Raw genomic sequence first — 23,080 nt, forward strand, 5'->3', positions numbered from 1 at the left:
CCACTGTAGTAGCATGGGTAATGATAAATCCACTGTAGTAGCATGGGTAAAGATAACTCCACTGTAGTAGCATGGGTAATGATAACTCCACTGTAGTAGCATGGGTAACGATAAATCCACTGTAGTAGCATGGGTAATGATAAATCCACTGTAGTAGCATGGGTAATGATAAATCCACTGTAGTAGCATGGGTAAAGATAACTCCACTGTAGTAGCATGGGTAATGATAACTCCACTGTAGTAGCATGGGTAACGATAAATCCACTGTAGTAGCATGGGTAAAGATAACTCCACTGTAGTAGCATGGGTAATGATAACTCCACTGTAGTAGCATGGGTAATGATAAATCCACTGTAGTAGCATGGGTAATGATAACTCCACTGTAGTAGCATGGGTAATGATAAATCCACTGTAGTAGCATGGGTAATGATAACTCCACTGTAGTAGCATGGATAATGATAACTCCACTGTAGTAGCATGGGTAATGATAACTCCACTGTAGTAGCCTAGATAACTGAGCTATATTGATGTAATATGTTTTATCTTGACAGCTACGGTATAAAGCCAGACTGTCCATGTCCAGAAACACTAGTGTACGACTTTATAAGACAACTTTATAAGACAACTTTATAAGGTTGGAATTCAGTATTAATGAGATACAGGATAGCGAAGAGGCCCTGTGTTTGTCTGTGGGAACAAGTACAGTATGGTCCCCTCCTTTCTTTTCCATTAAGAACAAACATAATCTCTGTTGCGTGCCAGGGCTTAGAAGAGGAAGAAGAGGAACCCTTAACCAATTACAGATGCTTCGTTATGTATTGTAAAAACGGCTTTGAAACTTGGCCTCTGGAGTATACTCACATTCACTCATGTTACCAAGGATGCATCTTCTGACGGCAGGAACTATTTTCCCAGCCCAATCAATACCATATGTTTCACAGGGTGTATTAGTACACCATGGGGCTCTTTTGTCAATGCAAAACAAGCTGCATTGCTTATGAAGATAAACTGATATGAAATGCCTTCAGTGGCAATTCAATATGATAGGTCTGTCTAATTTCACACATCATTAGACTAAATGAAGTAGAGTAAGTGGAGTACAGTGTGCTTGCACTGCCCCACAGACTAATCTCTCCCTCTCCCTCTTCCTCTTCCTCTTCCTCTCTCTCTCTCTCACACACACACACACCCTGAGGTTGGAAAGCACTTTTAGCCTTGTGAGACATGTCACACTCATCCAATCCACGGAATTCTCACAGGAACTCGCTCTCATGCAGGTGAGAAAACACACACACACAGTACACAGACAGACAGACAGACAGAGAGAGAAAGAGACAGAGACAGAGAGAGAGAGAGAGAGAGAGAGAGAGAGAGAGAGACTCACTGTTTTGGTGCGTGTGTACAAAGTTTCCAGCGCTTATGCACTGTCTCCACTCTCAACTAATTAAAACGGAGATGACCATGCAAGAGGGAGAGAGACAATAATAACTTCAGCATCGCACTCAAGTCATTGTCAACATACTTATTACCTTAGACTTACTTAGCCCTATCAAGTGATCACACAACCTTTCCAAGCCGAATAGATTTAGCCAATTTGAATTCTTGTTAAATGGGCATTTCCCGGCGACGGGAAGTATTGCTATTGAAATGTTTAGTATTTTATGTTAAAAATGCAACTACTGGATTTTATTTCATACCTTGCTCTGCGTTTTTGTTTGAGAAGTGGACAACATTCTGACGGAATAGTATCGCCTTGATACTTCAAACCAAAAGGACCTTGCGCAGATGAAAAGTTGTCCAACTGAGGTTTCTATTTGATAGTGTGCTTTGGGAATTTAAAAGGGAATAAAGACTTAGGAACTGATGATGACGAAGACTCTCAAATTTATCACCGGAATATTTATCGTTTTCCAGTATCAAATAACTCATGTGGAATTGATGCCTGCCAGTGGTAAGTCATTATTTCAAATAGTCTTTATTTATTGTAAGTCATTATTGTTCTTCAATTCTCTTTGGTGTGTTTTGTTTTTTGAAGCTCAGCCATGTGCACTAAGATTTCTATATAGCCTTAATGTTTTGGCAAGTTATTTACCTTTTAAATAAATCAAAATATTGAAGGAATTACTGTAAACATTAGACCATAAATGTACAGGATAAAATGCTGTGATAGGCTACATCACACTCCATCAGAACCCAAAATAGAAGCTTGTTTTACTCTAGTGTTTGTAAGCAAAGTCATTGTAAACAAACACTACATAGCCTCAAAACAAGGCTAAAACTGTACATTTGATCTCATGGTTGGTCAGTCCTTGCATCTATAGCTCTGTCTAAGAATTTGACAGTGGCTACATTTCTCCAGCCCCATCCTTACGCTATTTACCAAATCAGTGGCGGGGTGCCCGCTTTCTTATTGTTTGAACTGCAGATTGCTCATTAAACCGGTTTCTTTTAGGTGTTCTATATGTCTCCCAACCACAATAACACTTCTAAGTCTGCTGATGATAGTAGAACACTATGTGACATGCTCTATGAGACTCACAACATGTCTTCCTCCATCATAACTGCCCCATAACCTCTGGGTTGGGCCTGCCAGCGTGAAGAATGTGCGGCAGCCTTTCACTCTCTCCTGCGAAAAGAGGGGGGAGTTTAGATGCAATGCTGTCCCTGGCAGGATGATTGAGGGATGGTGGATGTTTGTTTTTCCCAGGGAAGAGAGGTTAGTATGCTGTTTGTGTCTGTCACATGTTGACACCGACAGGCAGGCAAACGTAGGCTAGTATATAAAGATGGGTTTAGTTCCAATGACTGTCTGAAGACGTTCCACATGTCATTGTCACCCTCACATGGGAGATTCCTGGGCCCTTTTCAAACACTGGTGAGATGAAACGTAACCAGCACACTATGTCATAGGGAGCCCCTTCTACTCTCCTCAGGGGTCTCCCATCCTGGTGTGCAGGGGTTGGCCCTCTCTAGAGGAGAGTCAGATCTGGATCAAATACATTATGTGTCAAATACTTTGAAGTGTACGCTTGATTTAGCTTGACCGGAATTCAGGGTGGTTTGCATTGGTTCCATTGTATTAGGCTAAATCAAGCACACCTCATGTATCTGAATGTGTTTTTGTTTGGTCCAGGTCTGGGGAGTGTGTCTGAGGCCCAGGGATCCTCCAGCCAGAGGTGGAGGAGGTGGCTGGCCACCCCCAGGCCGGGGGCCCCGAGCTGGGCCAGTGACGACCGCCACGGCCACTACAAGGACCAGGATGACCTACTGACTGAGGAGAGACATGACAACAGCTCCCAGACTGAAGTAGGAACAACAACAACAATTTTAAGGGCCAGGAGTTTTCCTGACATGACCAGGACAGTAATAAAGTCTGAGCCCTAGTTAATTAGACCCCAGGGTGTTTCCTGGACAGGTCTGGTGTTTAGGAAAAGTTAGGACCCTGTCATGTTTAATAATATTTCTTGTTCTGTCATATCGTCATGATATAGAACTCTACACACTCTGTATCTCACTGTCAGATTAAGCCTGAAATGATCTCTCATTGTTCAGCACATATTCAGGACTTATAGTGTATAACATCTAACACAGTGTTTCCCAACCTTGGTCCTCCAGTACCCCCAATAGTACACATGTTTATTGTAACCCTGGACAAGCACACCTGATTCAAGACCTCAATGAGTTGAAGAGGTGTGTTTGTCAAGGGCTACAACAGGGTTGGGAAACACTGAATTCTAACGTGAATGTTGTTTATCCCAGGAAACAGTGACTGCTAACATGAATGTTGTTTATCCCAGGAAACACTGAATTCTAACGTGAATGTTGTTTATCCCAGGAAACACTGACTGCTAACATGAATGTTGTTTATCCCAGGAAACACTGAATACTAACGTGAATGTTGTTTATCCCAGGAAACACTGACTGCTAACATGAATGTTGTTTATCCCAGGAAACACTGACTGCTAACATGAATGTTGTTTATGCCAGGAAACACTGAATGCTAACATGAATGTTGTTTATGCCAGGAAACACTGAATGCTAACATGAATGTTGTTTATCCCAGGAAACACTGAATGCTAACATGAATGTTGTTTATGCCAGGAAACACTGAATGCTAACATGAATGTTGTTTATCCCAGGAAACACTGAATGCTAACATGAATGTTGTTTATCCCAGGAAACACTGAATGCTAACATGAATGTTGTTTATGCCAGGAAACACTGAATGCTAACATGAATGTTGTTTATCCCAGGAAACACTGAATGCTAACATGAATGTTGTTTATCCCAGGAAACACTGAATGCTAACATGAATGTTGTTTATCCCAGGAAACACTGAATGCTAACATGAATGTTGTTTATCCCAGGAAACACTGAATGCTAACATGAATGTTGTTTATCCCAGGAAACACTGAATGCTAACATGAATGTTGTTTATGCCAGGAAACACTGAATGCTAACATGAATGTTGTTTATCCCAGGAAACACTGAATACTAACATGAATGTTGTTTATCCCAGGAAACACTGAATACTAACATGAATGTTGTTTATCCCAGGAAACGCTGAATGCTAACATAAATGTTGTTTATCCCAGGAAACGCTGAATGCTAACATGAATGTTGTTTATCCCAGGAAACACTGAATGCTAACATGAATGTTGTTTATCCCAGGAAACACTGAATGCTAACATGAATGTTGTTTATCCCAGGACATGAACCATAGCTACTACACATCTAAGATCTACGGGGCTACAGAGACTGCTGGTAAATATCTGTGGGTGGACATAGATCAGCTGGACCCAGGGAAGGGGAAGATCCACGGCCTGCTGTCCAACACACACAGACAAGCAGCGGTACGCAGCCTTAGGGCAGGGCATATCAAACCATCAAGGATAAGGGCATGCTCCTGTTTAGTGGATGCTGTCATGACAAGTCAGCACCTAGCTCTTGCATTTATCAGAAGTCGACTGCTACCTGTATGACTTCTACAATATCAGTGATGATCACTCATACCTTGTGTCACCTTGTCTTGTCACTGAAACTCATCTTTGTTTTTGTGTTTTTTCTCCTTTCATTTCTCCTTTCAGAGTGTTCATCTGTCCTTTGACTTCCCGTTTTATGGTCACATACTGAGAGAAATCACAGTGGCAACTGGTGGTACGTCAAACTCGGATGAATGAGAATGAATATGTGAGAGACTACCACCATTATAAGGGACCTCCACCATCACTTCCTGAAATAAGAGGTGTGTGTGTGTGTGTGTGTGTGTGTGTGTGTGCGTGTGTGTGTGCGTGCGTGCGTGCGTGTGTGTGTGTGTGTGCACCCCCTCCATAAGGTTTCATCTACACAGGAGATGTCATCCACAGGATGCTGACGGCCACTCAGTACATCGCCCCTCTGATGGCCAACTTTGACCCCTGTATGTCCACAAACTCCACCATCAGTTACTTTGACAATGGTAAGACATATAGACATATAGACAAACAGGCAATTCTGTCTCCATAGATGTTAAGCCCTGCTCAGTCAATCAAAGGTTTTCTAGAAAAGTCAAGGACAACTAACTTTATCCATGTGCAGTGAATTAACATAGCTACTGTCTTTGTGTATCAAGCACAGCCTTGGTAGTTCTAACCAGCCTGTGTGTGTTTCTCTGTCTGTCCTTTAGGTACAGCCTTGGTAGTTCTAACCAGCCTGTGTGTGTTTCTCTGTCTGTCCTTTAGGTACAGCCTTGGTAGTCCAGTGGGATCAGGTTCACCTGCAGGACAGTGTCAGTCAAGGCCCATTTACCTTCCAGACCGCTCTGCACAGCGACGGACGCATCGTCTTCGCCTACAAAGAGGTGACACTCCTCTTCCTCGCTAACTATTACTTATTCTAGAGAAGTAGAGCTATTTGCCATTAGCTTTAATTGTAATGAATGTGTATACCTCATTATCCTGTGTGTAGGTTCCCATTGACATCACTGAAATCAGGTCAGTGAACCATCCTGTCAAAGTGGGCCTCTCAGACGCATTTGTGGTGCTTCATGAGATTGAGCAGATACCCAGTGAGTACCATCATACTTCACTACTCTACTGAGTGTCTCTGTGTGCCCCCCCCACCCACCCGCATCCCTGGTCCTCCAGTAAGATTAGATCTGCCTGCAGTCTGACCACCATTGACCACCTTCTCATTATGCCAGATGTTCGCAGGAGGACCATCTATGAGTACCACAAAGTGGACATCCTCAAGTCCAAGATCGCCAACTCTACAGTGGTTGAGATGCTTCCTCTGCCCAGTAAGTTTATAGCCCCGTTTATACCTTGTTCTAATGTGTCCTGTGTCCTGATCTTGTCCACATTCTGATTGTGCCCACATTTTCAGACATGCGTCTACACATAGTGTTAAAATGTGTCTCTTATCTCTCCACTGTGTCCACATTTTGACCCGATTTCCTGGTCTCTCCCTTTATGTAAATCATTTGTCAGGTATTCTTTCAAGATAATATTTATTTATTTTAAGACATACTGTATATTGATGCCATAAGTCATTTGTGCCACCTGTCAATGGTTTTAGAGGGCCGTATATTGATGATTTGAATGGTTTCACTCTCCAGATCCAAATACACTTGTAAGATATCCAGACACAGTGGGTCCCTGACTACCTTTGGAGGTGTTCAGGAAGATCTGATCACAATCAGTCTTTTAAACGTCTACACCTGTCCAAAAATGTTGGCACAATCAGAATCAGGGCAAAGGACACATGTTAGAACCAGGCATAAACGGGGCTTAAGTCTACAGGGTTCTTTACAGTTAGATCTATGGTAATGATTTGTGCTGGGCTAGAGCAACTTTTGGTGTACTCGGATCTCACTTTTTTTTTCTCAGCTTGTCTTCAATTCTCCAGCTGTGGACCTTGTGTGTCATCTGAGATCGGCTTCAACTGCAGCTGGTGCAGCAGACTGCACAGGTAAAAGTCCAGGTCAAGTTTGTTATTGCCATTTGTAGGTACAGAATGCATAAAGTGGAATTTCGCTGTGACAAGAGTTCAAAGAGAAATGTAACAACCTATCTCTCCCAAATCAGCACCATGTTGTGTCCTAATGGTTGTTCTGTTCTGTTATTTCTAACAGGTGTTCCAGTGGCTTCGACCGGCATCGTCAGGACTGGGTAGATAAGGGCTGTCCTGAAGCGGTATTGAACAGTTCACTATTCACTTCATTTGTTTTCTTCTGCCTCAAGGAAACTCATTCAAAAATGGAAACTAATTCACGTTGTCTTGATTTCACAGGGGAAAAACCAGAGCTGTGTTCAGATGGTTCACACCAACACCACAACACCTTACAATGTGCCTAACGCTCACACTACAACCACTCCAGTTACCATGACAAGAACAGTGCAACAGCGGACTACCACCTCCATCACCACAACTACCTCCTCTACCACCACTATCACTACCACTACTACAACCAGAGCTAGACCCAGCACCACTGTCACCACTGCCCTCCCCTTCACCAGTGCTCCTACGGTGGGTAAGTAGTAGTACCACTACCTGTCCTTTTACCAAGCCCTTTTACAATGACTTAACATTTACCAAGCCCTCGTTGGTTTACAATGACTCAACATTTACCAAGCCCTCGTGGGTTTACAATGACTCAACATTTACCAAGCCCTCGTGGGTTTACAATGACTTAACATTTACCAAGCCCTCGTGGGTTTACAATGACTTAACATTTACCAAGCCCTCGTGGGTTTACAATGACTTAACATTTACCAAGCCCTCGTGGGTTTACAATGACTTAACATTTACCAAGCCCTCGTGGGTTTACAATGACTTAACATTTACCAAGCCCTCATGGGTTTACAATGACTTAACATTTACCAAGCCCTCGTGGGTTTACAATTACTTAACATTTACCAAGCCCTCGTGGGTTTACAATTACTTAACATTTACCAAGCCCTCGTGGGTTTACAATTACTTCAAATTTTAAAAGACTAAAGTGGTGCAAGAAATAGAGTGGAAACACATTCTAGTTCATTCCTGCTTACACAATCCAATGCTTTGAGAACCTTGATGGGAAGTGAACAAGTGCACACTTGGAAGTGAACAAATGCACACTTCAGGTAGAAGGATGTAGAATGGGAGTTGGGCTGTGGTTTGTGTTTGCTGTAGCTGCTCAGGGACGTAGAGATGACGAGGGTCCGGTCTGCAGCTATTTCCCAGCCTGCTGTCAGATAATTGTGCAGCCGCTTATACAACGCAATGACAAATACTACACACTGGCACCATTCTGCACACGTGGATCTTATTTGCTGAATGATGCCTCACTAGGTATCTGTCTATGTCAGACTGGAAGGTATGTTCTCATCGTATACTGTTTATGAACGCATACAGTACATGCCTATATGGCTCTGGGATAAACATTAACTACAGGCTTCTGACTTGCCTCAGAAAGCTGGTGACCAGTTTTGATTTAATTGGGCCCTCACTCATCCATATGTATTTTTTTCTTTCAGATGAAATTTCCCTGCACACAGAAAAAGAATCACGTAAGTGGTTGCCAATCTCTTGCATCGTTCCAACATTCTCATGAATAATACATGATGATCACGATAGGCAGGATTTGCACTTTTGAGACTATTATATTGGTTTCATTACACTGGCAAGCTACATAAAACACACCTAAAGCATTTTTATTAAAACAAATATTATTTTGACCCAGATATGAGCGACAGCCCGGCAAACAGTGAAGATTCCTACAACATTAGGTAACGTTTGTTACTTGTCCCCCTCCAGCTGCTGAGGTGGACGAGCAGAGAGAGGTGCGCTTGCAGACTGGTCTCCTGGTGGGCATCTCGCTGGTCATGATCACCATGGCAGCAGCCGTCATAGCAACGGTGTACATGTACAACCACCCAACCTCAAGCGCCAGCCTATTCTTCATAGAGGTCAGTAGGCCTACTGCCCCGTGCTAGCCTGGCTGGCACTCACAAAGATGTGTATGTCTTTATTTACACCTTGATTTGGTCAGGGAAGTCACTGAGAGTACATCTAATTTAATGTATTTTGTTAAGGCTTAACACATTGTGACATTTAGGTCATTGAAGACCTTCATCAGACAACATCAGACATTGTTAATGCCTATATGGAGTAGTTACACATTTTAGGGAAGTTCCTTTAATACATTTTGTTTAGCACAAATCTCCTTTCAGTTCTTCTACCTGTGCTTTCCACAGAGGCGGCCCACACACTGGCCAGCCATGAAGATGAGGTTCTGTCGCAGCTCAGGGAACCCTGCGTATGCCGAGGTGGAGGATCCAGGGCTGGAGAAGGATGATCTGGTGGTGATCGACCCCAAACACACCTTCGTCATCTCCGGCCACGACCGCAGGGAGAGCTTCATGGACAGCAAGGATGGCTTCATCGTCCCCAACCAAAGAGAACGGTTCCTGTCAGACCATTGCTGACCGGACCTGACTGGATCTAAACGGATCTGACTGAACCGGACCTGACCATTCAGGAGGTTTTGGGGAGGAACTAGTATTTTATACTGTGGAAGGAGAATGTATACTTTCGTTACCTTGCATTCCAACTAAAGTGCATGAATAAAGGAACAGGCTGGATTTGTAAGAGACTGTATTCAGACACAGAGGACAAATGGAAGTTTGTGGGGGAAAAAAAGCTTATTTTTTGTTAAAAACCAACACGTTTCAGCCTTCTTCAGTTCTACTGTGGAAGTGGAATTCCTTGAACTAATAGATGGCCTTTTATTTAGCACGTAAAAACGTCAAGGTTCAGAGCTGCTGAGGAAGAAAAACTAGCTGATTTAAAAAACAATGAAATATATAAGCTAAGAATGTCATCAGCATGTTGACCAGGTTTTGTTTTTCCTGGTGGAATGCAGTGCTACAGCTGACTGGTGATGGAAATGGCAGTGTCTCAGGAGAATCTCAGGTCTACTCAGAATGACTAAACTCAACGACAGCTACAGGACAATCTTGAACAATGTGCTGATGATTCTCTAATGTACATATGCTTAACCTGCTGTCATTTTCATGACATTTGAAACATTTGTGATTTGTGTGAGAATGCTGTGATTGCAGAGGACAGGACACATAATAAATTAAACTGGACAGATTAATTAACCTATACCTCTCAGGTCATTTAGTAGTGTTTACTAAATGCAGGCCTAAGTGCAGGTTGTGGAGGAAGGATGCTGTTGAATGTCTATGGAAAACAAAGGCAAGAGCACTGCTTGGGTGAAACAAGTGGATGTTAGAAGATGCTCTTGGAAGCACTCATTGGAACATAAAGGTTGTGTTTAGACAGGAAGCCCAATTCTGATATATTTTCCACTAATTGGTCTTTTGACCAATCAAATCAGATCTTTTCACATCAAATATTTTTCAGCGTTGATCTGATTGGTCGATTGGCCAATTTAGTGAAGAAAAAAAAAGATTAGAATTGGGCTGCCGGTCTAAATGCAGCCAACGAACTGTTGAAGTCTTTTTCCATAAAGATGGCCTTTACTTCTCTAGTAAGAAGCCCTGGGAAGATTTCGATTGCATACTCCTCGTGTCCTCTCTTCTCATCTCCTTCTCAAAACCCCATTGGAGGGGCGGGAAAGAGGACGCGAGGAGTATGCAATTGAGATCTTCCTCCTGTGTGCAGGTCCCAGGCTCCATCAGGACAGGAGGAATGTCAGACACTGGTGCCACTTCCTCGGCTCAAAAACCCAAACAAACTTATTTTTCCAACTCCTTAAACTGTAAGGTTAGGCAAGCTCTGTGTGTGCATGAATCTCAAGATTGATTACTTCATGGCTTTAGTTCATGACTTTGTTCATACAATTGTAATAGTGGAGGACATCTACAGGTAGCCTACACAGTGAAACATCTATCTGTAGGAGCACAATGATAAGCCAAAAGGAATACCATTTTTATTTTATTGTACATCATTTACAATGTAAATTCATACATTAGATGCAGAAGGTTACAAAGAATTAACAACCATATGAGACTTTCTGTCGACCTGAAAGTATAATATTCTGTATGACCCATATTCAACAGATAATTAATACAGTATAAGACAAATCACTGCTGATTGTTTTATTGATATTAGGAATGTTATTTTGCACGTATTTCAATAATTGTCTCTTTTATGTAATGATTGTTCCCACAACATTGATAGACCAGTGTCTTTTATAAATTTTTATCAAATAGGTTAACTGTTAAAAACATGTTAAAACAAGCGGTAGTATAAATAATAGCTTGCCTTTCAGACAATAGCCACACATCTGTTAGAGTTACGTCTCCATTGTCATAACAACGTTCTCATTAAGCTATATAAAAATGGCTCTGGTCACCGGTTGGTTGAAAGGTCCAATAACAAAGATATGATTGACATTTCACTCAACAGCATATTTAAGATAAAGACTCTATAAAAACTGCTTTGTTTCTTAACTTAATCCATTTCAAATGTACATAAAGTATGTAGCTACTATCTCTCATTATTAAGAAATGTACAACTCTTGTCTTTATCCACAGTGCCAGAAGTAGTGGTAAAACTGTCAGTCTGTACTCTGTAGTGTCTTAGTGGCAGGGTAGCAACCCCCTTACTGGACACTGATGGCACCGTCCTGACTGGACAAGGGGCTCAAGGCACTGGTGTGGGGGGGAGTCAAGGGGCCATGGCAGTGGTCAACATGCCCGGTCAGTCCGGCTTAGGTTTCTTTATCTGAGAAGAGATAAGGCATGTGGGTCAAAATACAGAACAACATGAGACCACACACTCTATTGAATACAATAATTAATGTGATTCTAGTAAATGTGTGACTATCTTGCCAAAATAATGGAAAAACTTGAATGAGGGATACAAAGTATATTGAAAGCAGTTGCTTCCACACTGCTGTGGTTCCTGAGTTAATTAAGCTATTAATATCCTATCATGTTTAGGGTCATGTATAAAAATGCTGGGCAGGCCATTATTTGGCTACCATGGCTATGCCCCCATAGGATGACAATGCCCCCATCCACAGGGCACGAGTGGTCACTGAATAGTTTGATGAACATGTAGGCCATATCCCATGGCCATCTCAGTCACCAGATCTCAACCCAATTGAACACTTATGTAAGATTCTGGAGCGGCCGTGACAGCGTTTTCCACCACCATCAACAAAACACCAAATTATGGAATTTCTCATGGAAGAATGGTGTCGTATCCCAACAATAGAGTTCCAGACACTTGTAGAATCTATGCCAAGGTGCACTGAAGCTGTTCTGGTTCGTGGTGGCCCAACGGCATACTAAGATACTTTATGTTGGTGTTTCCTTTATTTTGGCAGTTACCTATATATGGCATATACAATGACATATGTATATCTAACCCTTCAAGGGTGGAGCAGGTAGCCGCCTCCTCGTTTGCCGTGAAGAGTCCAATGTTTGTGGCTGCAGAGAGTCACGTGACACTTAATTAGTTTGTTAGAAAATCACAAGGTATGTGTTTGTTAAACGCTGGTAGTGAGTGACAAGTAGGGACCAGGAGTTTTTCCTGACCCCAACTGCTGACCAGGAAAACCTCCTGGTCTTAGTCCTAAGTGGCCTGGTCTGGTCCAGTACCTTAGGCTGTTCTTGGGGCTTAAAGAAGCGGTTCTGTGGGACCACGTTGAGACCTGCGATCTTCAGAGCTGCGATCCTGGCTGCGATTTCCGACACCTACAACAAAGTAGAAATATTCATATTATCTGACTCAGATCAACTTAAAAGGACTTAAGAAGCACAATTTAATGTGTATGTTTTTACATCAAACATAAGGACCACTTTCTAATTATTTATTTCAAACATTTTATTTTATATTTTTCATTATGTGACAATCACCAACATTCAAACATAGAAACACATACAATTTTCAAATTCTAATTTCACCATACCCAAAGTAAAATCCCAGGTAAAATCACCCACTTTCTCCATTTTTCAAAGCAAAAGACTGTGTCTGAAATGCCACAATGGGCTTGGGTCAAAAATCTTGCACTCTTTTACGAAAAAAAAAAAAAATTCAATATATTTAACTTTATGTAAAATGTATTTCAAATACATGTACTGTACATACATATAATACCTGACAACTCCAGAGATGCATGGCTATGACATGTAGTTTGCAGGGTGGCCAAAGTGGTTCCTAATTCGGCATATGACATAGTTTGGCCCTTCAGAGGATTCTTAAATCGCTCTTTATGTATTTATCAACGGAGATACATTTTTTGGGAAAACCAACCCAAAAATTTGGCAGTGATATAATTGAAATTGTTATGGTGGGTAAGAAAAAAAAGATATACAGTATTTTGATTTCACCTCATTTTAACAATCTGTCATTATTAAGAGCACATTCCCATCGTAAGAAGTTATTAATTAAAAAATACAAAATGACTATAGTAAGTGTCCCCCCCACCCCCTCAACAGTCTTTACTCTGCCTCCACCCCAATGGACATTTATTTATTCACTGCTACAGTTGTTATGATGTACAGTACCAGTCAAAAGTTTGGACACACCTACTCATTCAAGGGTTTGTCTTTATTTTTACCATTTTCAACATTGTAAAATAATAGTGAAGACATCAAAACTATGAAAGAACACATATGGAATCATGTAGTAACCAAACAAGTGTTAATCAAGAGTTTGAATAATCTCAAATATAAAATATATGTTGATTTGTTTAACACTTTTTTCAAATCTGATTATTGCTAGACAAATATTTTCAGGTCTTGCCATCGATTTTCAAGTAGATTTACATCAAAACTGTCCTTGGCCATTTAGGAACATTCACTGTCTTCTTGTTGATAAGGAACTGGATAATATGTGTGAAATGCTTGATAATGTATGTGATATCAACAGAGAAATATATTTTCTGGGTGATTTAAATATTGACTGGCTATCATCAAGCTGCCCACTCAAGAAAAAACATCAAACTGTAACCAGTGCCTGCAACCTGGATCAGGTTGTCAGTCTACCTACCAGGGTAGTTACAAACAGCACAGGAATTAAATCATCAACATGTATTGATCACAGCTTTACTAATGCTGCAGATAATAGCTTTAAAGCAGTATCCAAATCCATAGGATGTAGTGATCACAATATAGTAGCCATATCTAAGTTCCAAAGGCTTGGCCTAATATAGTGTATAAGAGGTTATACAATACGTTTTTAGTGATTCTTATGTTGAGGATGTAAATAATATTTGCTGGTCTGTGGTATGTAATAACACTGCACTTGACATATTCATGAAATTGCTTATTCCAGTTACTAATAAACATGCACCCATTAAGAAAGTGACTGTAAAAATGGTTAAATCCCCATGGATTGATGAGGAATTGAAAAATGGAATGGTTGAGAGGGATAAGGAAAAAGGAATGGCAAATAAGTCTGGCAGCACAGCCGATTGTCAAACATACTGCAGATTGAGAAATCATGCGACGAAACTAAATAAAAAGGGAAAAAAACTATACTATGAAACACAAATAAATTATATAAAGAATGATAGTAAAAAGCTTTGGAGCACCTTAAATTACTTTTTGAAAAAAGCAAACTCAGCTGCATCATTTATTGAATTAATTGAATCAGATGCCTCATTCATCTGATACTGCCAACTATTTTAATATTTTTTTTTATTGGCAAGATTAGCAAATTTAGGCATGACATGACAGCAACAAACGCTGACACTACACATCCCAGTATATCTGACCAAATTATGAAAAACAAGCATTGACCTTTTGAATTCCGTAAAGTGAGTGTGGAAGAGGTGAATTGTTGTCTATCAACAATGACAAGCCACGAGGTCTGACAACCTGGATGGAAAATTACTGAGGATAATAGCGGATGATATTGCCACTCCTATTTGCCATATCCTCAATTTAAGCCTTTTAGAAAGTGTGTGCCCTCAGGCCTGGAGGGAAGCAAAAGTCATTCCGCCACCCAAGAATAGTAAAGCCCCCTTTCCTGGCTCCTATACCCGACCAATCAGCCCGTTATGAACCTTTAGTAAACTTCTGGAAAGAATGGTGTTTGACCAGATACAATGCTATTTTACAGTAAACAAATTGACAGCCGACTTTCAGCACGCTTTATAGGGAAGGACATTCAACAAGCATGGCACTTACACAAATGACTGATGATTGGCAGAGAAATTGATGATAAAAAGATTGTGGGGGCTGTTTTGTTAGACTTCAGTGCGGCTTTTGACATTATCGACAATAGTCTGCTGCTGGAAAAACTGATGTGTTATGGTATTACACCCCCTGCTATATTGTAGATAAAGAGTTACCTGTCCAACAGAACTTCTTTAATGGAAGCCTCTCCAACATAATCCAGGTAGAATCAGGAATTCCCCAGGGCAGCTGTTTAGGCCCTTTACTGTTCTCAATCTTTACTAATGACACACCACTGGCTTTGAGTAAAGCCAGTGTGTCTATGTATGTGGATGACTCAACACTATACACGTCAGCTACTACAGCGACTGAAATGACTGCAACATTTAACAAAGAGCTGCAGTTAGTTTCAGAATTGGTGGCAATGAATAAGTTAGTCCTAAATATTTCCAAAACTAAAAGCATTGTATTTGGGACAAATCATTCACTAAACCCTACACCTCAACTAAATATTGTAATGAATAATGTGGAAATTGATGTCCACATACTTTTAGTCATGTAGTGTATTTAGGCTTGTCATGACAAAGGGGTTGAATACTTACTGACCCAAGACATTTCAGCTTTTCATTTTTAATTCATTTGTAAAAAAAAAAAATTGAAATACATTCCAATTTGACATTATGGGGTATTGTGTTAAGGCCAGTGTCAAAAAAATCTCAATTTGATCCATTTTAAATTCCAGCTGTAACACAACAATATGTTATGAATAGTATCTGAATGCGCCGTATGAGACACGGAGGACGTCCAGACTTGAACACAAACCTGGAGGTCAGACTGCTGCACCTGGGCGGAAGCTGTTGCCACCTGCTCCTCCAGGTAGGACAGCTCCAGGTCTGAGGTGGCACCGCCGATGGCCCGGGCACACTCCTCCAGGTCGCCAAGCTCCGCCTCCAAACCGTAAGCCGTGCCCGCCACCACGTACACCTGGTGGGCACAGTTCAGTTTGCACAGACAGACTGTGGTCATTTCAGTTGTATAACATTAACAAGGGTTAGCATCACACACCATTCTTAAACCCACAATGAACGTAAGATACAGTGCATTCGGAAGGTATTCAGACCCCTTGACCCACATTTTGTTACGTTACAGCCTTATTCTAAAATGGATGAAGAAAAAAAATTCCCTCATCAATCTACACACAATACCTCATAATGACAAAGTGAAGACAGGTTTTAAAAAACAGAAATACCATATTTACATAAGTATTCATACCCTTTGCTATGAGACTCGAAATTGAGCTCATGTGCGTCCTGTTTCCATTGATCGTCGTTGATATGTTTCTACAACTTTATTGGAGTCCACCTGTGGTAAATTCAATTGATTGAACATAATTTGGAAAGGCACACACCTGTCTATTTAAGGTCCCACAGTTGACAGTGCATGTCAGAGAAAAAACCAAGCCAAGAGGTTGACGGAATTGTCCGTTGGCACAGATCTGCGGAAGTGTACCAATTTTTTTTTTTCAGCATTGAAGGGCCCCAAGAACACAATGGCCTCCATCATTTAGTTATGTAACTTTTTTTTACCACCTTTAAATGCTGCAAAAAATGTTTTGGTACCCTTTCCAAGATCTGTGCATCGACAAAATCCTGTTGTGATACAGCCCGGGATCGAACCCCGGTCTGTAGTGACACCTCTAGTACTGCGACGCAGTGCCTTGCACCGCTGCGCCACTCGGGTGACCCCAGCCTCCATCATTCTTAAATGGAAGAAGTTTGGAACCAGCAAGACCCTTCCTAGAGCTGGCTGCATGGTCAAACTGAGCAAATCGGGGGAGAAGGGCCTTGGTCAGGGAGGTGACAAATAACCCGATGATCACTCTAACAGAGCTCCAGAGTTCCTCTATGGAGATGGGAGAACCTTCCTCAGGACCTTAGACTGGGGCAAAGGTTCCCCTTACAACAGGACAAAAACCCTAAGCACAAAGCCAAGACAACGTAGGAGCGGCTTTGGGACAAGTCTCTGAACGTCCTTGAGTGGCCCAGTCAGAGCCCCAACTTGAACCCGATCGAACATCTCTGTAGAGACATGAATATAGCTGTGCAGTGACGCTCCCCATCCAACCTGACAGAGCTTGAGAGGATCTGCAGAGAAGAACGGGAGAAACTCCCCAAATACAGATCTGCCAAGCTTGAAGCATCATACCTAAGAAGATTCGAGGTTGTAATCGCCGCCAAAGGTGCTTCAACAAAGTACTGAGTAAAGGGTCTGAAAACATTTTATTTCAGTTGTGTATTTTTTATTTTTTTTAAACAACAACTTTTTTGGGTTTGTCATTATGGGATATTGTGTGTAGATTGATGAGGTTGAAAACTATTTAATACATTTTAGAATAAGGCTGTAACATAACCGTAGAAAAAGTCAAGGGGTCTAAATACTTTCCAAATGCACTGTATGTTGAAAGAACGAACTGACAGACAGACAGACAGACAGACAGACAGACAGACAGACATTCTCCTCCAGTCTGCTGAGTTGTTTGTCCAGCCTCTTTGTGTCAGTGTTGGGGGACATTGAAGGGGTGCAGTCATCTCCCTCCACCCCCTGGAGTCGGTCCTCTGTCGCATTTAGCACCTTCAGCACCTCAGTGGTGATACTGTGCAGTGACACCTCCGAGTACCTCTACACACACACACACGCACACGCACACACACACACACACACACACACACACACACACACACACACACACACACACACAGGTTTGGATTAACACAACTTTTAGGCAATCCCCAAAAGCCTTCTGTTTATGTGTGTAACACATCCATTAATGTGAGAATAACAGTTTAAAACGAGCAGAGAAAAGCCAAAGAACAAAGAGAAATAAATAGTGTTTGATTGATTGGTTGATTGATGGGTTGATTAATTGGATTCATAGCGCTATCCCAGTTGCTCTTGGTAAAGGTCAAGATATCAGTTAGTTTGTGATGTCACCTGCTGTAGCAAATCAGAAAGGAACTGGAGTGTGTTTTCTAGGCCCTTGTCATTAGGACTATCCTAACAGGAAGCAATGGAACAAGGAAGGACAGAGGAAGAGAAAGGAAAAGACAAGTAAGGGAAAGTAAAAGGGTCTAGAGTAGCAAGCACATAGTTAGTGTTACAGCTGTTAGTTGCTTTCAGGTTAGAAATGTCAGAAGAATTACATAGCCATATACTGTATCTCTAGAGGTAAAGCTAGGTCCGTTGTTTCTTAAATTCAGTATCTCCTCCTGAACACAGGGGACACCCTTTCTCCAGGTTTTACTCCTGTCTTATGCAAAGTTCCAAATCTGCCTGATAGCTGTTCTAGCATTAGCATCTTATTCATTAGATATTAATCTATCTTTAACTATTTTTCTCCAACATTTATGTTATTATTTTCCTCTCCTCTCTCTTTTCTGTCTAGGTCCATCACCATCTCTCCATCCATCTCTACCCCATTCCACCCAGTGTGTTCACTAGGCTGCAAGTGATGTTATCAAATAGCACATTCTTCCACGGTGTCCACACTTTCTGTTCTTTCTCGCTCTTGTCCTCCCACTGCTGCCTCTCCCATCCCACCTTCCACCTTTCTCTCTGCTTCGCCTAGCCTCTTTCTTTCCTTCAAACATCATCTCCATCATCCTCTGTACCGTCGTTTCCCTCTTTCTCTTCCTCTTCCTCTTCCTCTCCCTTTGTGTCTGTCTCTTCGTGTTACAGCTCTCTGTCTTTCTCACTCTCATCCTCAAAGTCAAACAGTGTCACATCTAGCTCGCTGATTCTATCACTCCTCTTCTCGTTCATCATCCTCCTCCCCTCCACCACCATCACTCCCATGTGCCAGGGCTTCTCCATCTCCAACTGTCCCCTCCTCCTCTCTATCTCTCCCCGTCTTTCTCCATGCCACTTTCCCCCCATTTCTCCTCATCTCTCTCTGACCCACTCTGTCACAACTTAGTTATGTCTCCTACACTCCTCTCTGCTCTCTCTTCCTCCTGTTAGGCGAAAATTGGGAGGCACTAATGTTCGCCAGTTCTCTCAACTTGGAGATCAGTTCCACTTTATCTCCCTTCATCTCCCACAGAGCCTCCGCGACTATCTCCTACCTCTCTCCTCCTCCTTCTCTCTCCTCCCTCTCTTTCTCCATCTCTACACCATCGAAACCCGCTCTGTCCAGATCATCCTCTGTGGATGAAAACTGTGTGGCATCGACTTGTCTAGCCAGTTTACACAGTTTGGATGTCAGCTCTTCCTTCTCTCCCTCCCTCTCTCTTTCTCTCTTCTCCTCCATCTCTCCATCGCTGAGACCCACTTGGTCAAGCTCGTCCTCTGTTGATGACAACTGTGTGAATTGGCTAGCAAGCATATGCATCTTGATGGTCAGCTCCTCTCCTCCTTCTCCCTCCCTCTCTTCAGCTCTCTCCTCCATCCTCTCTTCCTCCCTCTCTTCAGCTCTCTCCTCCATCCTCTCTTCCTCCCTCTCTTCAGCTCTCTCCTCCATCCTCTCTTCCTCCCTCTCTTCAGCTCTCTCCTCCATCCTCTCTTCCTCCCGTTCCTCCTCCTACTCAGTCCAACTCATCTTCAGTGCCTCTGACCTGACTAGCCAGATTGATAAGTGTTGACTCTACTCCTCCAAATCCCTCCCTTCCACTCTTCCTCCCTCCATCTCCACTTCCATATGCCATAACCTCTCCTCCTCCCAATCTCTTTCACTCTTCAGGTAGGCGAGATGAAGCTTCTGGAGCTTCGACCCTTGACCTCCAAACTGACCTTCTCCTACCTCAGACTCAAAGTTGAGGGTGTTCGTGCTGGCGTGGTGACCCAGCGAGGGTGATGGGATGCTGGGTTGCTGGCCAGCAGAGGCCTGGGCGTCTGGAGCCTCTGACCCCTGGTTGTTGTTGGCGTTGGAGGTCATCTTCCTGCGTATCTCCAGCAAGGCAGCGTCCCAGGCCCCCTCGGCGTCGTAAGAGCCCATTTCGTCGTAGGCGGATATCACACCGAATTCCCACTCCAGGACACTGAATACCAACGACTTCCTCTTGGTCAGCAGGCTGGGCTGAGACAGCTGGGTGCTCTCCAAGGCGATCCAGTTTCCGTCAGGGCTCTTCAGCACTGAGAATGCACCTCACACACACCAGGGTAGACAGATGCCACACACACAGAATTGTGTGGATTGCGTGGCATTCACCACAGACAGACATGTAAACACACACGCACGCATACACGCACGCACACACACACACACACACACCACACACACACACACACACACACACACACACACACACACACACACACACACACACACACACACACACACACAAACAAAGGAGGAAGCCGTTAGCCACCAGTCTCTAGCTAGATTACATCACCAACAGGTAAATCTGAAACTTACTACATAAGGTGTGTGTACTAAAGACATTTTGGAAAGATGTGTGTGAATAGTAAATTGCAGTGGCCAGTAGGCTCTTACTGGAGTTATCCAGGCGGTCAATACTCTTCCAGCTGGCCAACCTTGCCGCTCCTCCCTCCTCCTTCAGCCCCTGCTGAGAGTCCTGGGAAACCCCAGAGCACTGCATCACAACGTTATCATCCAGAAGGGAGGCAGAGCGAAACCGCTGAGGTAAATACACACACTTAAATATGGGTAAAGAGAGGTAAAGATAACCAACCAAGTCACACTCCATAAACTGTATTATGTTCTGGTCTTATGTGTCAGACTGGGTTTTTAACAATGTTAGCCTGCTAAGCTAAAGCCTGGTCATCAGCCAACACAAGTCTTCATGTTGGGAAAACCATAGTCTCGAGTCACCAAAGTCTCGTTTATCATTCTGCTTTCTGAACGAACATGAAGAAGCCTGGCTATTGAGGTTCGGCCACCTGGGTCATCTGCACACCACACTACTGTGTTAGCCCTCTGAACTGAAGCCTAGGCAAGGTTACTGATCACATAAGCGTAGTTCCCTGAACCACCTTACGCTCCATACCTTGGCGTGGACTGATGTGGTGATCTGGGGCTGGGAGCTGGGGCAGCTTGAAGCCAAAGGCTTTTCACCACTCTGGTTGCCTGGGGGCCTGTCCAGGTCACAGTCTGGCTTCATCTCAACCAGGTTCTTCCTCCGCCGGATGATCTAGGATGGAATTGAGTTGAGTTGAGTTTAATTGAATTGAAATTCAATTAAATGGTACTTACTTTCTGTACGATGGTTGTGGCCAGCTCATCAATCAGCTCCTCCCTGTGGTCCCGCAAATACCTTGCTTCGCTTTGCATATCCTGGAGAGAACAACAGTGAAGTCAGATAGACAGTCGATAAATATAAAATAATAAGATCCTGTAAACTGTTTTTAAAAGTGGTTTTGGATATGCAAGATTGTACAGATTAAAGGAGTGATTAGGTGCAGAAGATGACTGTGTCAGTGCTCGGCTAGTCTGTTACAAGAGGTTGCAGTACTACTGTATGCTAAAATATCTAAATGGACAATAACATAGAAGTGGGTTTGTTTAGTTAGGGCAGTACAAAGTAAATGGAATTGTATATGAATGATCTGCATTTCAGCAAACTAGAAGGAATACAAATCTTGTACTGCAAAGTGGAATCAATCTTCAGCAGTCTTACTTTCTTCCTGTCACCTCTGAGTCATATGAGTGACAGGCAGACTGACCGACTGACTGCCACAGAATATGTTACCTGATTGTCGGTGTATCCCTCTGCCTTGTAGATGGCCTCGTCGATGGCCTCCTCTGCCACCCTCAGTGCCGCTGTGAGGGTCTTTGCTATGCTGTACTCTGAAAAGGGAAAGGGGGTATAATAGAAATTAAGCGTACATTTATCGTTAACTGTAATTGCGTTAGCTACACAGAGTATACCAAACATTAGGAACACCCCCACCCCCCCCCCCCAGTTTCAATTTGTCGGAGCATTGACTCTACAAGTTGTCAAAACCGTTCCACAGAGACGCTCGGCCATGTTGACTTCAATGCCTACCACAGTTGTGTCAAGATAGATGGAGTTTGATACACACAAGAAACTGTTGGGCGTGAAAAACCCAGCAGCGTTCCAATTCCTGACATAAACCGGTGCACCTGGCACCTACTACCATACCCTTTAAAATCACTTACATCTTTTGACTTGCCCATTCATCCTCTGAATGGCACACATGCACAATCCATGTCTCAAGGCGTAAAAGTCCTTCTTTAACCTGTCTCCTCCCCTTCATCTACACTGATTGAAGTGGATTTAACAAGTGACATCAATAAGGGATCATAGATTTCACCTGGATTCACCTGGTCAGTCTATGTCATGGAAAGAGCAGGTGTTCTTAATGTTTTGTACACTCAGTGTATGTTCCAACATTCCCTCCATCTTGTGCCAATATCTGTTCTTTTTAAGTCTTGGTTCCAATAGTTAATGTTTTTTTCTGAGAGATTGTCAGTTGGATAGAGGTTTTATATATCTTACCTATCATATGAATATCCTGTCCTAGCTTAAATAGGATTTCCTCAACATTGCTCTGATGTCCAAAAGATTTCAGATCTACATTTCGTGACATAAACCTTTTAAGATGCATGTATTTGAAAATGTCTACATTGTTCAGCCCAAAATGGCTTTTTAATTCTGTCACCTAGACTGAAAAACAGAGCAACAAAAAACGATCTGCTCCTTCAATAAAGACATTAAATACTTGCACTTGAAGCAAGAGGAAATTAGGAATGTAGAGTATATACTGTATAATTATTTAACTACAGGTACCGTAGGTGTGAGCAAAAATAGCTGTAAGTAGCGGTAGAAGTAGTGTTGTCCTTTAGTTTACTCCAGTTAGGGTTGGGATGGTAGGGTATATATAAAAAATACATTAAATACCTAACCCTACATTCACTATGTCTGAAAAAGGCTTTGTCGCTACAGACGCTGCCCTCATTCCCGATGCTCTCCTCGTACATGCTG

General features: G+C 42.5%; 2 protein-coding genes across 3 annotated transcripts in view; one reads left to right on the top strand and one right to left on the bottom strand.

The window, feature by feature from the left end:
• The first annotated feature begins 1,397 nt into the window (after positions 1–1,397).
• LOC115169912 (plexin domain-containing protein 2-like) lies at positions 1,398–11,419 on the top strand. 2 transcript variants are annotated; one of them, XR_003870936.1, is made up of 14 exons: positions 1,398–1,951; positions 3,134–3,306; positions 4,710–4,853; positions 5,088–5,157; positions 5,336–5,458; positions 5,721–5,839; positions 5,947–6,046; positions 6,182–6,277; positions 6,867–6,948; positions 7,112–7,172; positions 7,270–7,506; positions 8,496–8,528; positions 8,776–8,927; positions 9,216–9,335. XR_003870936.1 is itself a non-coding variant. In XM_029726029.1 (14 exons), the coding sequence occupies exons 1-14, from the start codon at positions 1,864–1,866 to the stop codon at positions 9,444–9,446; spliced, it is 1,713 nt and encodes a 570-aa protein (XP_029581889.1). In that variant the 5' UTR covers positions 1,398–1,863; the 3' UTR covers positions 9,447–11,419. The 2 variants fall into 2 exon arrangements, 1 of the variants encoding a protein (XP_029581889.1); XM_029726029.1 differs by having other exon boundaries at positions 7,270–7,510; positions 9,216–11,419.
• LOC115169913 (rab effector MyRIP-like) overlaps positions 10,910–23,080 on the bottom strand; it is a 20,418-nt gene continuing 8,247 nt past the window's right edge. Inside the window, exons 2-11 of the mRNA XM_029726031.1 lie at positions 21,824–21,921; positions 21,328–21,408; positions 21,122–21,265; positions 20,608–20,707; positions 19,915–20,246; positions 17,631–17,798; positions 15,942–16,103; positions 12,597–12,692; positions 12,365–12,425; positions 10,910–11,715 (exon numbers count right to left, since the gene is read on the bottom strand). Of these exons, the coding sequence (XP_029581891.1) occupies positions 11,702–11,715; positions 12,365–12,425; positions 12,597–12,692; positions 15,942–16,103; positions 17,631–17,798; positions 19,915–20,246; positions 20,608–20,707; positions 21,122–21,265; positions 21,328–21,405 (1,155 nt within the window). The 5' untranslated portion in view covers positions 21,406–21,408; positions 21,824–21,921 and the 3' untranslated portion in view covers positions 10,910–11,701. The remainder of the gene's footprint in view (positions 11,716–12,364; positions 12,426–12,596; positions 12,693–15,941; positions 16,104–17,630; positions 17,799–19,914; positions 20,247–20,607; positions 20,708–21,121; positions 21,266–21,327; positions 21,409–21,823; positions 21,922–23,080) is intronic.

This window comes from Salmo trutta, chromosome 31 (assembly GCF_901001165.1).
Source record: "Salmo trutta chromosome 31, fSalTru1.1, whole genome shotgun sequence".
In the NCBI taxonomy this organism is placed as follows: Eukaryota; Metazoa; Chordata; class Actinopteri; order Salmoniformes; family Salmonidae; genus Salmo; species Salmo trutta.

What these genes read in the sequence shown, in the direction of transcription:
- LOC115169912 (XM_029726029.1), top strand. Translation starts at nt 1,864, where the DNA reads ATGATGACGAAGACTCTCAAATTTATCACCGGAATATTTATCGTTTTC. An exon ending in ACACACACAGACAAGCAGCG is followed by an intron (nt 4,854 to 5,087) that starts GTACGCAGCCTT and finishes TTCTCCTTTCAG; the next exon opens with AGTGTTCATCTGTCCTTTGA. An exon ending in TGAGATGCTTCCTCTGCCCA is followed by an intron (nt 6,278 to 6,866) that starts GTAAGTTTATAG and finishes TTTTTTTCTCAG; the next exon opens with CTTGTCTTCAATTCTCCAGC.